The sequence below is a fragment of the Schistocerca americana genome, chromosome 11, assembly GCF_021461395.2.
Source record: "Schistocerca americana isolate TAMUIC-IGC-003095 chromosome 11, iqSchAmer2.1, whole genome shotgun sequence".
Lineage (NCBI taxonomy): Eukaryota > Metazoa > Arthropoda > Insecta > Orthoptera > Acrididae > Schistocerca > Schistocerca americana.
The window spans coordinates 76,512,908-76,531,776 of record NC_060129.1 but is presented as its reverse complement, the minus strand read 5'-3'; the positions used below and the strand labels follow the sequence as shown (position 1 = coordinate 76,531,776).

The window sequence follows — 18,869 nt, the reverse complement described above, 5'->3', positions numbered from 1 at the left end:
TCGGTCTACAAAGGAGATTGCTTACATAACACTTATGCAGCCCATTGTAGAATACTGCTCAAGCGTGTGGGACCTTTGCCAAATATGGCGCAAGAGCACAAAGCAATGCACAATAATTTTTTTTTTCCTCCCCTTGTATTGCAGCTGGAATGTTGAAATTTCAAAACAATACGGTTTGAATGAAACTTCCTGGCAGATTAAAACTGTATGACAGACTGAGGCTTGAACTCGGGACCTTGAAACATTCCCCAGGCTGTGTCACCGCAATAGCCTTTCTTCCAGGAGAGCTTCTGTGAAGTTTGGAAGGTAGGAGATGAGATATTGGCAGATTTAAAGCTGTGAGGACGGGGCGTGAGTCGTGCTCGGGTGGCTCAAATGGTAGAGCACTTGCCCGCAAAAGGCAAAGGTCCCGAGTTCGAGTCTCGGTCCGGCACACAGTTTTAATTTGCCAGGAAATTTCATATCGGCAGACACTCTGCTGCCATTCTGATACGGTTTGAAGTTTGTGCTACAAAGGGTATTTTCTTTTCACATATATCTCTAGGGCTGTAGTTTGATATTTGTGGCCCAAGGAGTATAAACTGAGTGACATTCACAGGGACAGGCGTGGCGCGTATAGGGTCAACTGTATGGAATGTAGCAACGTCTCCAGGTGGTGTGCATTCTTCTAAGAGGGCCGTGTCAACCGTAGTCATTTGCCACACTGTAGGCAGCCGGGAATGCTGCAACCTAGCAAAACGGTGGAGCCATCGAGGCAGCAGTTTCGAATGACTGGCATTTGCAACTGCAAATCTTATCACAGCAATTCAATATTTCCTACGATGCAGTGTACGATACTGTTCGTGTCACATTGAAATTTTGTGAAATTAGTGCTCACTGGGTGCCTAAGTACTGACGGACAACCACAAGGGCCAGCAAACGATAACAAAACGTTAACAGGCTCGACCCACTTAATGTGTTATGCCACAGGCGGGCACGACTTTTTGAAAGGAAACGTCACTGGTGAAGAGTCGTGAGCATACCACTATGTGCCTGAAACTGGCCGGGCCTATACGGAATGGAAACGTGCCAGTTCTCCAGTATGAAAAAAATTGAAAGTGGCTCAATCTACTAGGGAAGTGCCTGTGGTAGTGTTCTGGGATACGCATGATGTGTTATTGGTGGACTTCATGAAAATGAGCACTGTGAATGCTGCAGCCTGCACTAAAATTTTGATTAAGTTGCATCCTGTCCTCCGTGACAAATGCCAAAACATTAGTGTCGAAAGTGTCAAACTTCTCTGTGACAATGCTCGCCCCCACGTTGACATTTGTGAGAAAATTACGAAATTTGGATGGGAGGTGTGCCAGCATTCACTATAAAGTCCAGACTTTGTACCGTCAAATTTCATCTGTTTGGTTCCGTGAAGAAACTATTCGCTGGCCAACACTTTGTGACAAATGCGGAAGCGAAATCAGCAGTCTGCAGATGACTGTACTCCAACCAAATGGACTTCTAGGAACAAGGCATCCTAAAACTGGTACTGCACTGGGAGAAATGTGTCGAATACAAATGGTGGCTTTGACAAAAAGTAGGTAAAAGATGTAAGCTCATTTGTAATTTTTGTTTGGTTAGCTATTAAACTTTTTGATAGCAAAATTATTGCACGTTACCATTCCTTATAATACTAGCAGGGGATACTGAATGTATACAAAGAAGGCAACACCTATGGCCACAGGATGAACCTGGTCTAGCAGATGCCCGAAAATACATGCAAACAGTCCTGTGGGAATCTACTTAAACAGTTTCCAGAACCAGCATCAAGTCAGGCATACAGGAATATTCCAGGCACGCCAGACGAGAGGGGCAAATATCTGCCGAGGAGAATATTATGTCGGTGTGATAGCAGTAGTTCGGCATCTTCTGCATACCAAATCTCAACTGGGCTAGTGTACGTAACAGGCACCAGTGAGCAAATAGATGCCATGATGGTGGATTGTACTTAGATGATGTAAGACGGACGGACATGCATATGCATAAACGAAACACCTACAGTCTAGTTTCAAATGGACGAGGGACCGGTACAAACAGAGGAGGCTGGTCCGATCCGCTCTCCAGGAAGTACTGCTGAGGGCGACTGGGTACAGCAGACGGCCCAGCAAATGGAAGAGTGGCAGGTCCAAGATGTAAAGACGGTGGAAGAAACCCATTGTGCCAAAAGGAAATTCATACAAATGAGTTTATCAGTGGAAAATCGAAAGCCACCGTCGATACTCCACGAGTTAAGACAATCCCGATATCGCTGAAGACTCCACTCGATGAAACAAGTCTGTGGAGAACTGCAATAGCCCGCAAAATCGTCAACGAAAAGGGAGCCAAAGATGCCTCGTGGAAGGCAGGCCATTATATGGTTAATGGCAATAGGACAGAGGACAACGTTTGGGACAGAATGCTGAGGCACACCATTTTCCTGGATAAGTGTCCGACAAGGCAGAACCCAAACGTACCTTGAAAAATTTGTCTTTTAAAAATTCCTGAACGAAGTGGGGCAGGTGGCCCCAGAGCCCCACGTGTAAAGAGTACAGAGGATACCAGTCTTCCAGCAGGTGTAGTAGGCTTTCTCCAGATCAAAAACCGTGGCCACAGTTTGGAATTTCCCAGAAAACTGTTTGTAACCTGGGTCCACAAAGTCTACTGTAGAACTGTGTGCCAGAAATCCACATTACGCAGTGGTTAGTACATTGTGAGACTCGAGCCACCGTACCAGTCAGGCGTGAGTCGTATGTTCAATCGCCTCGCAAACACAGCCGGTGAGAGAAATGGGGTGGTAGCTAGAAGGAAGGTGTTTGTCCTTACTGGGCTCAGCTGTGGATATGACAGCGGCTCCACCCGTGTTATCTGCCCAGATGCAATTGTACGTATGAAGGAGAAAGTGCTTGCCCACAAGAGAAAGGTGCTGTGACATCTGAATGTGAAAATCTTCTGGCCCTGGTGCAGAAAAGTGGGATGAAGTGAGAGCACGCTCCAGCTCCTACATAGTAAAGGTGACATTGCAGCATCCATGACTCTGAGAGGGACCGGGTCGTGACACAGTAAAGGTGAACCGCGTTTGTCAAAGGTCGCCAGGGAGGAGTAAAGCCTCCAGTTGGACTTTGAAAGCTGCCAATTTTGTTTACATGTAGGTAGGATATATATTGGCCACGACATCTTGGTAGATGATTGTTGCAGTGTCTTTGTGTTTATGGGTTGCATTTTTTCATATGACTTGTGAAGCCAATGGCAGCACGGCACCTCTTGCCGCAATTGTCACAAGTGTATCTGGCTGCTGAGGCAGGAGCGGTGGTAGCATTGCAAAGCTTTTTCTGCCTTAATCTGTCTAACAAGCCTTAATCTGCCTAACAAGCCTTCATCATGCTTCAACATTCCAGATGATATATCATCATGCCACTCTGGTCTCACGCTAGCCCGTACCTCCCATCTGTTTGTGTCGATTCCAAAGCTCTCCATATCTCGTTTACAAGAGTCCTTGAACCTCAATACAGGACGTCCTACAGGTCTTTTGGCTATAGAGATCTCTCCAAGCATCACCTCACGTGGTAATCTGTCAGGATCCATACGGTGGACGTGTCCCAGCCAGCGGAGTCGTCTCTGCTTCAAGATAGTTGAAATACTGTTGCAGTTTTAGATAGCACTGCTTCGTTGGTCACTCGGTCCTTTCACGTTACTCCGAGGATGGATCTCAGGCACCACACGTGGAAAGCATTAAGGCGACATTCTTGTTTGGCATAGGTAGTCCATGTTTCCGATGCATACAAAACGGTGCTGAGGACGCAAGTTTGATATACAAGAATTTTGGTGGTCAAAGAGAGTTTGTTGTTTTTCCAAACACGTGTAGAGGGTTTGCCAAAAGTTGTCGCTGCTCTTCCAAAGCGAGCATCAATTTCCTTGTCAACAGACATGTTTGATTCTATAGTAGATCCAAGATAGCAGAAGTTATCTACGACTTGCAGAGTAGTGGCATCTAGTGTGATATTCGGCTTTGTGTTAGTACCCTGAACCATAATTACGGTCTTACTGCTGTTTACACTCATCAAGAATAGGTGGCGTGCGTGACTAAATCTTGATACTAGCTAGCTCTTGCAGCTCTTCTGCGGAGTTCGCAACAATTGCAGCATCATCAGCATACAGGAGTTCACGAGCGACTATCTCTTAGCGCTTTGTCTTACTCTTCAGAAGACTGACATTGAAAAGGCTTCCATCTTTCCTAGTATGCAGATGTACTCCAACATTGCAATTCTCGAAAGCCACTTGGAGCAGACCCGAGAGGAAAATTCCAAAAAGTGTAGGTACCAACACACAGCCTTGTCTTACGCCACAGTTCATGCTGAATGGTTTAGATGTACTGCCATCGAAGATTACACAGCAACGCATATTGTCGTGAAAAGATCTTAATAAAGACAGCAAAGTTGGGGGACATCCAATTTTTTCCAGTATGCTGTAATTGTAACAACTATAGAGGAATATCTCTCTTGAGCGTTGCTGGAAAAGTGTATGCGAGGATAATCCTGAAGAGACTGGAAACCTTGGCAGCTCGGATCTACCCTGAGTCACAGTGTGGATTTCGAACTGGCAGATCCACAAGTGACACGATATTCACCTTGCACCAACTACAAGAGAAGTGCTGCGAACACAGAGTGCCATTATATGTGGCTTTTGTTGACCTCAACAAAGCCTTTGACACCGTCAGTAGGGAGGGGCTCTACAGTAGGTAGGATAGGAGTCGGCAAATAGATAGCACACAGGAAATGGTGTCAGAGAGAACGGACCACTCGAGATGGTGGGCAAGCTGGTCAGTGAAGAATGAGAGCTCCAAATGGGAATAGGTGTGTGTGTGGGGTTTTAAAGGAACGTGGGTGCTCAAGTATTAAGGCAGATGAGGTTAAGTCGATTGAGGTCAGCCGAGAGGGCACCTCTGGGACAGACTCACAAAGAGCTGTAAAATGGGATGGTGTGCATTAAAGTCACCGAGCAGCAAAAAGGGATGAGGGGGTTGCCCAATAAGCAGGAGGAAGTCTGCCCTGCTGACACCAAATGACAGACGCATGTAGACGGTACAAAGGGAAAAGGTGAAGCAAGGAAGGAAAATAATAACTGCAGCAGCTAGCAGCCATGTGTTCAGTGAGACGGTTTGACTACGATCATCATCCCGTACGAACAGTGCAACTCTCACTTAAGACGGAATGTTGTCCTCGTGGGGAATGTCAGAGGGTACCAGAAAGAAATGAGAGAGATCAAAGCAGTCGTGAGGATGCAATTTTGCACCATTCCCGTAAGCAGTTTTAAGCACTACAATAGTTTCTGCGGCCGATTTCCCCAAAAGGACGCGACATTTCGTAGCCACACGTTGCTCTCGACAATGTGCCGTACGTTTTCACCAAAATGGAAAAAGTTGTTTTACTAAAAAATTCTCAAGGGCGAATCGATGCACTCACAGCAACACAATTTCACACACTGACTCAGGTGGTGTGACCATCACAGACACCTGCTCGAACAATGGGTTCCCCCACTCCCTCTCCCCAACGCAACCCAAGTCCCGTTAATTTTGGTCCGCCCTCGTATTTGTTCACACAGATCGAGGTTTTGGAAGTATACACTACCTGACGAAAAGTCCCCAACATCCTTATGTAATATAGAACTGACCACTAAGTGTCACAGGAGGTGGACCCACCAGTACAAAAGCAGGCAGAAAATACTGCGTTGTCAGTAGACAAGCGTAACAACAGAATGGTTTTGGTCAGCAGAGCTCACACCAAACCTCCAGGTGTCAAACACTCAGCTTGCTACCAAACGTTGTATGTCAATAGAGTATCAACCAAAGCTCCGATTTAGTTCGAACTATGTGCTGCCATCCAGGAGAATGGGTGTATAAATTAATTAAATGTAACACCAGAACTAAGAAGCACATCAAAAGGATAATTGTGGGTACATGTTGCTTCCACGAGGAAGTCAGTAGAGCGTTAGATCATTGTACTAAACATTCCAGATTTGAACCACGATGACATCAATTTTTTTTACTATTTTATGTGTGAAACTGTTATATGGGCAACGTGTTTATGACATGTAAAAGAGCTATTTGGAGTTTACAGCAATGTACTCTTGGCAGTCAACTTTCTTTTCATTTCTTTGAAAGTAGTTAACCTATAGAGCACATTTGTAGTTTTACAGAATATACAATCAGAATATAAAAATAAAGAAACAATTGCTTCACAGATGTTGAAGTAATAGTATTTATAATAATTAATAATAGGGTCATTCCACGTGAAGTGTGAAGTGTCCTAGGGCTCCCATCTCAGCCATCTTCAGTTCTGATTAAATTTGTACAGGATGTACCTGAGGGCCCAAGATAAACTTACGCAAAGTTTCAGGCTCACCTGTAACTTGGTTGTGGTGCTCGAGCCATTTTTGTGAAGGCCACTTTTACAGAGACAAAAAAGTCATGAAGAAATCGTCAAGTTTGGCATTCCACTGTTCCTAATGTAAATGAGCTAGACTCTTGCTTCTGGGTATACTGATACAGACTTGTGTGCCCTACACACAAATGTTGCAACTGGAGTTCAAAAAGCAGTGCATTTGGCATAATCTCAGTCCAAAGTGGGCAGCGAATCATATTGCGAGAAATTTGCCCCATAGTTTAACGAGGCATAAGCAGTGGAGAAAGTGCGCTATGGACCTGGTCTTTTGCCAAACTACTGTCTGTCTGGGTGTTTAGTATATCAAGAATTTTGGCTTGGCTTGTGTGTAATTACTGTGCTACCATCCTGTAAATTTGCTAAGAAACATGAATGTATCAAAATATACCTGTGTTCAAAATCATGTATCTCAAAATGGACACCTACCACATTACATTCATTTAGCACCATTCAACAGAGCACATTTCATTCCATTACAAAAACTTATTTTCATTCTGGTGTATCTTGGTAAGGTGCAAAAATGTTGCCTAAAATTTGGAATTTTGTTGATTATGTCCTCATTGTTTAAATAATCATTTTGCTGTTTATTCGGTGATTTTAAACCTGTTTGTGACAGGTTCACTGCAAAATTTAACTTTACTAGAGACTGCTGCATAATTTTTGGGAAGCTGAATGCTTATTAATTTTATTTCTTTTCTTTTTTTGACTCGACAATTTAATTTTAGTGTCTGAAGCATATCAAGTTGTTGCTAAAATGGAAGAACAAAATCAAGTTAATGTATGCAGTTTTGGAAATACTGATTCCCCATGCCATTTAATGACATACAGTGCCTTAAAAGGACTGGAAGCTGTAAAGCAACTTTCCTTAGAAGAACAAGAATTACTTATTAGAGAGTGGTTTACACTCTACTGAAAATAGTCAACTGTGCTTCCATCATGAAGCTTTACTCCTAAAAAGATATGAATTTTTCCAAAGATCATGATGTAACCCATTTGGCAAGAAAAATCACACTGCACGAAAAAGCTTGTGCTCAATCAACATAGAAACAGCAGACCTACTGAAAAGGATAACCGTTTCTGATATTAAACCAGGCCAAAAAATGTGCCCTTCCTGTAGAAAAGAATTTGATACACTGAAACATTCACAAATGGACGTTACATATCAGTCAGATGAACATGATGAGACTAATGTTGGTCACAATTTGAATACAAATTTAACATCTGTTGGAATATCACCATTAAAATTTCAATGAATTGATGTAAGGGATACAAAAGGATATGCAAAGTGCAAAATACATCAAGTTGAAGGTGGAATTAAGAAAATTGCAGAAGTGGGAGGACTTGATCCCAGTGACTTGGAGCAACTATCCACAAGCAAGCAATGCTTGACTTGTTCAGATTACATTGAGCTGATCCAAGAATTGAAAGAAAAATTACATGAATCAAATAATAACGAGAAAATTCAAATTTTGACCTTAGTTCCCCAAAGCTGGTGCACCAAAAAGACTATGGAAGAATTTGGTGTTTCAGAAAGAATGGTAAAGTTAAAAGCTGAACAGGGAATATTGGCAAAGTCCAAAGGTAAATGTGGGGAAAAAGCTTTCTGAGGATGCGAAGGCAAGAGTCACAGAACACTTTTATGATGAAGAGTTTAGTCAGATTTGTCCAGGAAAAAAGGACTGTATTACTGTTCGGGTAGATGGAGAAAAGGTTAAAAAACAGATATGCTTATTACTGAGCAACTTAAAAGAAATGTTTGCTGCATACCGCAATAAAAATGGACCGGAAATTGGATTTTTCAAATTTTGTGAATTAAGGCCAAAGTGGTGTGTGACTGTAGGCACAGCTGGTTCACATTTAGTCTGTGTCTGCACAATACATCAAAATGTGAAACAAATGTTGGCGCATAGCCCAATAAAATAAGATTACAAAATTTTATTGAGCAATATTGTCTGTAATTTGGAAAAAAAGGATTGCACGCTTCATTGCTGTGAAGTATGTCCAGAAACAGAAGCTCTAAATGAATATTTGGAAAGTGCTTTTGCAGAAATTGCTCCAGAGGATAGAATTCAGTTCAAACAATGGGCTCAGACTGATAGAGATACACTTGAAACCAGAGAAATGACAGTTGAAGAATTCATTGAACTATTAGTTACAAAACTGTCAGCCCTTTCTACTCACCACTACATTGCAAAGCATCAGAGCAAGCATTTGCAGTTCACTAAAGAAGGTCTCAAACCAGGAGAATTGATTATATTAATGGATTTCACAGAAAACTACTCCTTTGTTGTCCAAGACGCAGTGCAAGGATTCCGTTGGGAAAATAGTCAAGCTACAATACATCCATTTGTAATTTACTACAAAGGTAATGAAGACCTAAAGAGTGTCAGCTACTGTATAATCAGAGATTGCCTCTGGCATGACACAGTTGCAGTGCACGTGTTTTTAACGTACTTGATCAAATCCCCTAAGTGCATTTTTAAAGAAATTAAGCATATTCATTATTTTCGCGATGGTTCTGCAGCACAGTACAAAAATTTTAAGAGCTTCCTAAATCTTTGCCGTCATCAAAAATATTTTGGCATTACTGCAGGATGAAATTTTTTCGGAACAAGCCATGGGAAATCACCACGTGATGGAATTGGGGACACATTTAAGTGTTTAGCGTCAAGAACTAGCCTTTAAAGCCCAACTGATAACCAAATCTGAATACCAACTGATCTATTTCAATATCGCACAAAAAATGTTCGTGGCATTGAATTTATTTATATTAAAAAAGAAATTATTGAAGATGCAAAAATTGATCAAGAGAAACATTTTGGGGATTGATGTACAGTGTCTGGTACAAGAGACCATCACCATTTTGTGCCAATTGATGAAAAGGGACTTAAGATTCACAGAGTATCAAACGATACATTGTCCTTTGTAGCAAATGTTAACCGACATGCTGAAGTTGCTACTGAACATGTTACCATTAATGAACTACAGCCTGGCCAGTATTTTGCTTGCATTTATGATGGGAAATGGTGGATAGGAAGTATCTGTGAAGTTTCATGTGAAGAAAAAGATGCCTCGATTAATTTCATGCATCCTCACGGATGCTGCTCAATCGTTTCATTGGCCTACTAGAAGAGACATATGTTGGATCATAGAACAACAGATAATTTCAGTCATACCATTCCCAGCTGCTTCAATGATGGGGCAGCAATACAGTTTGCCGGAAGCAATAGTTTGGACACCAGCAAAAAAATCTAAAACATTCAACAATTGAAGAATTATTACGGCTTGGGAACCACAGAGAGACCCAAAAAAGGCCTGGGAACCTGCGAGATACCCACATTCAGACTTGGGAACCTGCTAGATATTTGCACTCCGGCTTGGGAACCTGCTACACACCCACTTTCAGGTTTGGGAACTTGCAGTAAAGAAACCCCCGTGGCTGACCTTGCACAGCTATCGGGTGTGGCCCCTTGGCGATGGGGCAACCACAGACCAACACAAGGATTTTCCGAATTACCAGAAAAGTCAATAGTTTAGGTGAATTTTTTGCACTTTATCCAAAGAGACACTAAAATGAAAATAAGTTTTTTCTAATGTGCTCTGTTGAATGGTGTTAATGAATGTAATGTGGTAGGTGTCCATTTTAAGATACATGACTTTGAACACGGGTATATTTTGATACATTCATGTTTCTTAGCAAATTTACAGGATGGTAGCACAGTAATTAAACACACAAGCCAGGCCAAAATTCTTGATATACTAAACACCTAGACAGACAGTAGTTTGGCAAAAGACCAGGTCCATAGCACACTTTCTCCACTGCTTATGCCTCGTTGAACTATGGGGCAAATTTCTCGCAACATGATTCGCTGCCCACTATGAACTGAGATTATGCCAAATGCACTGCTTTTTGAACTCTAGTTGCAACATTTGTGTGAAGGGCACACAAGTCTGTATCAGTATACCCAGAAGCAAGAGTCTAGCTCTTTTACATTAGGAACAGTGGAATCCAAACTTGACGATTTCTTCACGACTTTTTTGTCTCTGTAAAAGTGGTCTTCACGAAAATGGCTCTAGCACCACAACAAAGTTACAGGTGAGCCTGAAACTTTGCATAAGTTTATGTTGGTCCCTCAGGTACATCCTGTACAAATTTCATCAAAATTTATGATGGTCGAGCTGGGATCATCTAAACTGGGACACTTGACGGAATGACCCAGTATACAAAATAATAAGATCAATAATAAGTACATATTAATGTTCAGCTAATGATGCGAAAGCAGACTGCAAAAGAAACATTGCTACAAACTCCGAAAAGTCCTTTTACATGTCAGGAAAATGTCCTCCCATATAACAGTTTCACATGTAAACAGTTAAAAAAAAATTGTCACCAGTCGGGTTTGAACGCTGGACCTTCAGTAAGAAAGCCTAACACTCAACCTTCTCACCCACGCAACAGCTACTCTGTAATAACTCTGGTATGCTTTTCCTGCCCTCTGTAGCTCTGGTGACACTTTTAGTTACTGTTTACCCACTTTCTACTGGATGACAGCACACAGTACTAACTAAATCGGTGTTTTGATTGATACTCTATTGTTATATACGTACCGATCTCGGTGTCTGATGTCTGGAGGTTCGGGTGTAAGCAACCTCGGATGTGGACTAGGCATTCTATGTCACCCTGTTAACAAAGCCTTTAAGGACATTTAAACCCTCATAAAGCTACCCACGTCATCTGCTGGCAACGTGAGTCTGAGGCTGAAATGCGGAGGAACGACCACAGCTACAAGACCGGGCCGACCTCGTGTACTGACGGACAGCAAAAGTTGACCTCTGTGGAGGGTGGTTGTAAAAACAGAATAAACAAATAAATAAAATAATAAGAAATCATGTGAAATCAGTGGAAGGAATCACTCACAAGTTCCAAAGCGCCAGCAGCCTCTAGTCAATGCTAAGCGACACTTGCAGTGTAAAGGGCAACGCCACTCGATAGCGGATGACTGGAAACAAATGATTTAGAGCTATGAATCACTCGGCACCTTGTGGCAATCTGATGGAAGGGTTCAGTGAATGCACAGAGAACATTACCAGCCATTATGCGTAGTGCCGGTAGGGAAGTACAGAGAAGGTGCGTTATAGTATTTGGGAAATTTTCACAGTTTGGGTATGGACCTCTTACTGCATATAAGACAACAGTGCAAGTGGAAGGAAATTCACACGCTTCACAGCGTTGTTTACTGCGTACAGTATAGAGGAACAGGAGACAAAGACTGGTTGTCTGACAATGGCGATGCACCCTACATAAAGCAGGATCCGTGAGGCATTAATTTGTGGACAGCAACATTCCTGGAATTGACTGGCCTGGCCAGAGTCCTGATCTAGGACAACTTCACTCCAAACCTCAGTGTGAGACATCAGTACCTTCTCTACTCTCCAATTAAAATTACTGGATATTTGACATCTGTTACTTGCCACTATAGTGTTGCCACATCCGCTGCCAAGTACCGCTCAGTTGTATGTGACACACAAACACAGCAAGTCACTTCATAAATGCTGTTAATGTGTAACACAGAGCAACATTGGAAGTGGCCACCGCGAGGTATGTCGGACATGGGAGATGCTACGTCAACAGCTGACTTCGAGTGACCGATGACTGAACGGTGCCAAATGACACATTTTGTAGCCTTGAATTTAAACTCTGGTCCGAAGCTAACCACAACCTCAAAGTGTGCAATCCGAGACAGAACTGAAATGATGATCACTTTCTTCGTGGCAATTAAAGTTAACCTCTGTAACAGAAAAAATTAAGTTTCAATGCTAAAAGCAAACTGTAATTTCACGCTTTCAATGGTTACTTGAAATTATCCTCACACTACCTACATGAGCTGCAGAATTACAAACTGAGGATCAGTCCTCATAGGCACTTGGTTGCAGATTATGGCAATAATGGTAGATTCCAAACAAGAACAGAATGATATAAAGAAAAATAAGAGAAAATAAAGTCAATATAATTATGAAAATGGCGTAACAAAGAAATAAAAACACAAAAAATTCATTTAAAACAAGTAAGTGGATTAAAAAATTAACAAACATTTTTTGATTAGGTTTAGAAATCAAAAAAATAAAATTTCAATACATTTGGTGAGATTCCAAACTTATGACCTTCTACATATCAATGTCTATACACTAACCATCCAATTACACCACAACATTGGATTAAATTGTTATATTTATGACTCAGGTGGCCCAGCTGTAATGAAGAACTGCATCCTTCAAAAATTCGGCCTCACGCAATGTCATGCAAACATTATCTAATGTAAGCTGATACGTGTACGAGGCTCACGCCAAAAGAAATGCACACTATTTTTGTAAAAATACAGTTTTCATTCTGCATATGTGAAAGTCTTACAGTGTGTAGATACATCCTTCCCACTTACTTTCAAACTTAGTTCAACCTGTTCCCATGAGTGGCGCTGTCACAGCATGTCTTCAAGATGGCTGCTACACTTGACGTTTGTCAGAAGCAAGGTACTGTCACAGAATTCCTGTGCTGTGAAAATGGGACAGTGGGAAACATCCACAAGAGGTTGAAAAAAGTGTACGGAGATGCTGCTGTCGATCACAGTACAGTTAGTCGGTGGGCGAGCAGGTTACGTGATGAAAGCGGGCACGGCAGTATTGAGGATTGCCCTCGCAGCAGCAGGCCTCGTACTGCACGCACTCCAGACAATGTGCAGAGAGTTAACGAATTGGTGACTGCTGACAGACGCATCACAGTGAATGAACTGTCATGCTACGTTGGGACAGGGGAAGGAAGTGTTTGCGGAATACTGAAAGTGTTGGCGTTAAAAAAGGTTTGTGCCAGGTGGGTTCCCAGGATGTTGACTGTGGCTCACATAGAAACAAGAAAAACAGTATGCAGCGAACTTTTGCAACAGTACGAGATTGGTGGAGATGAATTTCTTGGAAGGATTGTGACAGGTGATGAAACATGGCTCCATCATTTTTCACCAGAGACGAAGAGGCAATCAATGGAGTGGCATCATGCAAATTCACTCAAGAAAAATAATTCAAAACCACACCTTCTGCTGGAAAAGTTATGGATACGGTGTTTTTCGATTCTGAATGACTCTTGCTTGTGGACATCGTGCCAAGTGGAACCACCATAAATTCTGATGCATATGCAACAATACTGAAGAAACTTCAAGCTTGACTGACAACATTGGCAAAAGCAGGATGTTTTGCCATTTCACGACAATGCACGGCCACATGTCAGTCAAAAAACCGTGGAAGCGATCACAAAACTCGGATGGACAACACTGAAACACCCACCATACAGTCCTGACCTGGCTCCATGTGACTATCACCTCTTTGGGAAACTGAAAGACACTCTTCATGGAACAAGGTTTGAAGATAATGACTCCCTTGTGCACGCTGCCAAACAGTGGCTCCAACAGGTCGGTCCAGAATTTTACGGTGTGGGTATCAAGCGCTGGTTCCAAGATGCCGTAAGGCAGTTGAGAGGGATGGAAATTATGTGGAGAAATGAAAATATTGTTACTAAAGGATGTATCTACACACTGTAAAACTTTCAAATATGTAGTATAAAAGATAGATTTAAAAAAAACAAATAGTGTGCAATTCTTTTGGAGGGACCCTCGTATATGTGACGCTGAACCGCGTCTTGTCCAGAAGTATGTAGTACTGTTTTGTTAGCGCTGTGTAAGAAATGTGTGTGTTTCACTGTGTGTGTGTGTGTGTGTGTGTGTGTGTGTGTGTGTGTGTGTGTGTGTGTGTGAGAGAGAGGGGGGGGGGGGGGGGCGGGGGCGCAGTCATTTTTGAAAAATATCTCTGGATTAGAAGGTATACAATCTATGAAGCATGTCTTTCATGTCTGAAGATGCCACATTGTTTATTATTTGTTTGGTAGCCATCAATAGCGAACGTTGTGAGTGGACTTGTGAAAATGCAGAAAACTGGTCATCATCATGTTATACAATTTTTTAAGGCCTCAGCACAACCAATATTAAAGGTGAGCTAGATTATACTTTGGGAGAGTCTGCTCCTTCAGTGACAACAGTAAAATATTGGGTAGGCGAGTTTAAATGAGGCCGTACGAGCTGCCAAGACGAGTACCGCAGTGGTTGACCAAATGAGGTGATGACCCGAGAAACGGTGAAGAAAATCCGCTTGATGATCGTCGACAAAGTGTGTGAGCTAGCAGACATAGTAGGCATTTCAAAAATTGTGGTACATCGCATATTATCCGAAAATCTGGACGTGAGAAAACTGTGTGCAAGGTCTCTTCACACTCGAGCAAAACCACGTGTTGTGAAGATGTTTCAATTGACTATTTAGTGAAGATGTTTCAATTGACTATTTAGTGAAGTTTCGCAGCAACAAAGCCGATTTTTTTGCGCCGTTTCATATCTGTGGATGAAGCGTGGGTCCACCCCGAGACAAAAGAACAATCAAAACTATAGACACAAATTGGAGAACAGACTCCAAAAAAAGTGAAGACAGTTTCATCTGCAGGCCATGTCACGGCGTCAGTTTTTTGAGATGCGCTTGGGATAATTTTCATTGACTACCTCAAAAAAGAATAAAATATCAACAGCGAGTATTATCTGAACTTAATGCAACATTTGGATGAAGAAAGCAAGCAAAAAAAATGTGTTGTTTCTTCAGGACAATGCACAAGCTCAATGCTAGCAATGGCCAAAATTAATTAATTAAAGTTTGAATTGCTAACTCATGCGCCCTATTTACCAGATTTGGCCCCCTCAGATTATCTTCTATTCCCAATCTTGGAAAAAATGACTTGGTGGTCAAAGATTTTCAACAAATGAAGACATAAAAAGTGATGTCAGTAGTTAATGGCTATTTTGAGGAGTTAGGCAGTTTTCATTATAAAAAGGGTATTGAACTTATTGAAAATTACTGGGAAAAGTGTACAGAGCTGAAAGGAGATTATGCTGAAAAATGAATACTTTTTTTTTCCAAAATTTCCGTGTTTTATCTGTTGGGTTGAGTACTTATGGGACCACTCTCGTACATGTTTAATAGTCATTTTGTAGTGCCTGTCTCTGACTCAACACCTCTGCTACATGGCGAACAGCAATCTATCCTTTCCATAATATTGTCATTAACAATTCAAAGAGTATGGCAGTAAAAGTAATTATTCGTTTTCGTTTGTTGCTTTTCCTGAAATTTACACTTTTTTGGATCAGTCTGCTGGAAAGTGAAAAGTGTAAAAAGGGGGTTTTTACTGTAGTTGTGTAATTCGTAATAGTTTTAAGCAAATTCGTAAGAGTTTTAAGTAAATTCAGCTCCCGAGGGAAGATTCTGCCTTCATTTAACAACAGTTTTGTACGAGAGGTCAAGCTGTTGTACCGAAAGGTGTTCACACACCGGCGAGGCGCCCCCAGATTTAGAGGCCGCGTCGCCACCGCCACCTCCACCGGGCAGTGATGTCAGCGACACCGGCTCCGAGCCCACGCCAGACGGCGGTGGCGGCTGCTGCTGCTGCTTGGCTTTGCCACGCGCCTGCCGGAAGAGGCGCAGGTGCGACGCCGCGTCGTCCACCAGGCGCGTCGTAAGGTACGGGATCCAGTCCACCTCCTTCACCCTGTACAGTGAGACACAGTCATTTCAGGTCGAGGAGGAGAGCTGACACCTGACAGAATGAGGAATTGCTGGGTCGACAAGAAACTGAAAAACGCTTTTGATGAAATTGGCTATAGCAGTTGAATGAAGTCACAAGAAGCAGGATCCATTATACTGGCATTGCCTATCACAGAGCAATGTCCAGCTATCCTACTTGTTCTTGTAACACTCTCGATGACAATATTTTTTTTTTTTTGTTAGTAATACGTACGTGGTGTACCAGGAGGAACTGTCAATACTCAGGGATATGAAAAGAACGATGATTCGAAGCAGAAAAGTCCAATAAACAAGGGCTCCAAAATGCATATCGTAGAGCTCTGAGCACATGTGCATCCTTGCTACTACGAAACAAATCTCTTCTACTGAAGGAGTGCTCATACATTGATGAGCCAAAACTTTATGACTACCTGCTTAATAGTCTGTTTGTCCATCTTTGGAATCAAATAAATCACTGATTCTGCATATCAGAGACCCAACAGTTTGTTGGCAGGTTTGTGGAGGTATCTGGCATTACACTTTTACGCACAGGTCACGTAATTTGCGTACACAATGGGTCGCCGATTTGCTTACGCGGTAATGATGCCCGATAGCAACACAGATGGGTTCCGTAGGATTTACATCGGGTGAATCTGGTCACCGAGACATCAACACGAGTTCACTATAAAGCATCGCAAACTACTGTAGCATGGTTGCAGCTCCGGGACAGGACAATTATAGTGCTGAAAGATGGCATCGCCATGGGGGAAGACATCTGGCATGTTGGGATGCAGGTGGTTCGTAAGTGTCAGTGTGTCTTCAATTTCTACCACAGGTCATATGCATGTGCAGGAGAAAGTCTCCCAGAGCATAATACTGCATCCTCGATGCACTGCACATTTCCAGCTGCCGTTCTCCTCGATGATGGCATTTGTGGAGATGACCGGCAACATAGGGTATAAAAAAAATGTGATTCACCTGAAGAGCTGACATTTCCACTGATCCGACAGTCGACTCCCAATGGTTCAGTGCCAATTGCTGACAAAGTGGCCGGGTCAACATGCGAACACGTAGGGGTGGTCTGCCATGGAGCTCAACATTCGACCCTGTACGATGAACGGTGTGCTCCGAAACACTTGTGTGTGTACCAGCTTTTGTGCTCTTTCAGCAGAGATACCACCGTCTATTCTACTTTACAGAGCAGATCAGCTTCCAACCCCACATTCTGTACAGAGTCGTGGACATCCAACCATTCAGTGCCTGGTAGTAGTTTCACTGTCCTCCTACCTCTTCCCATAGATGCTCAAGACGGCAACATGTCGACATTCGACCAGCTTCGGCACTTTTGAGATATGCGTTCTAGGCTCTGTATAATAATAAACTTGCCTCTGTCAAAGTCGCTTATCTCAATGGATTTCCCCATTTGCAGCCCATATCCTCACTAGGGTGACCCACTGCCTGTGTCTGCTCCGCTTACACACTTTTGTTGCTGCGTCACATGCCCACAACACCACCAGGCAGCGTCCAGTGTTGAGATGGGCAATGGCCATAATGTTTTGGCTAATCAGTGCAGGTCTTAAGGTATGTATGTTCACCAGAGTTTTTTTGCTACGAATCGTTGTTCCTGGCTTATCCCCGAATACTGATCCATCCTACGACGCAGTGTACACACACACACACACACACACACACACACACACACACACACACACAAAATAACTACATTCGAAAAGGCTTTCATAAAAATTTATTATCGCAGGATAATTTATGAATAACTGATGATAATCGTACAGTCTTTAACCCATTACTGGTCATTGTTCCTTTTTTGGAACGCGTAAATTTTACTTATTTCTACGTAAGCAATGGAGTTTTTAGCCTTTATTGTTACACTTGTAGGATCAACTAACTGCTATAATGCCTGTAAATGTAAAATAAATAACTTTTTTCTAAGTGCTTCACGTCAGGAAAATTATAAACTTGCCGATTTTTTGTTCTCGTACTTGGCAGCACTGTATGTCTGCTGGTAGTTCCTGGACGACAATGAGCTGTGATTTAGTAGTCTGGGCGTGTTTGTTATGAACATATGGATGTCCATGTAAGATTAAGTATACCTCAGATTTTTTCAAGTAAGTGCAATATCGATATATTTTATGCGTCCCAATAATGGGACAATGGCATGTTACACTATCATTTATTGTTGATGTGCCCTATTCTTGTATACACGTATTATACAGAGAAGAATTGCATTTTACTTTCTTTATATGTGATTTTTTTTTTCATGTTCTATTGGAATTTTAAGATTCCAACAGGATAAAAATATGCCGCGTGGACGTACACTCGAAGAAATTCTAGCAGAACTAGCGAACCATCAAGAGAGTGACGATGAAGATGATGATGTAGAATTGGCGATTATTCCACCTGATGCAGATGTAATAACAGATGAAGAAGACATTGACAAAAATTGTTGAACAATGAGGCTGTTGTACAAGATGTAGACGGTACTTTAGAGAGAAGCTCTCACTTTTGGATGTCCGACAGAGAATAGTGATGTTTTACCCATCAAAGAAAACATGATCAGTACCAAAACGCAGAGGACCACAAGGAAGCAAATTGATTGGAGGATGGGTGAGCACAGATGTACGACTAGATCCAGGAAATCATTTCATTGTGTCAAGTAAAACACAGAAGAGATGTGCTTATTGCAAGGGGGGGGCGGGGGGTTGCAATGTTGGTGTACACGACAGTGTTTTGCTTCATTTCATACTGAATAGACATTCA

The 18,869-nt window shown here is 42.2% G+C and overlaps 1 protein-coding gene across 3 annotated transcripts in view; it reads right to left on the bottom strand.

Annotated features, from left to right (window-relative positions):
• Positions 1 to 18,869, bottom strand: part of LOC124553802 (sorting nexin-13-like) — a 419,627-nt gene that overhangs the window by 307,461 nt on the left and 93,297 nt on the right. For 2 of the 3 annotated variants that reach the window (XM_047127777.1, XM_047127779.1), the window contains exon 5: positions 15,843 to 16,077. In XM_047127777.1, coding sequence (XP_046983733.1) covers positions 15,843 to 16,077 — 235 coding nt within the window. The remainder of the gene's footprint in view (positions 1 to 15,842; positions 16,078 to 18,869) is intronic. The other variant, XM_047127778.1, reaches the window with a different exon arrangement.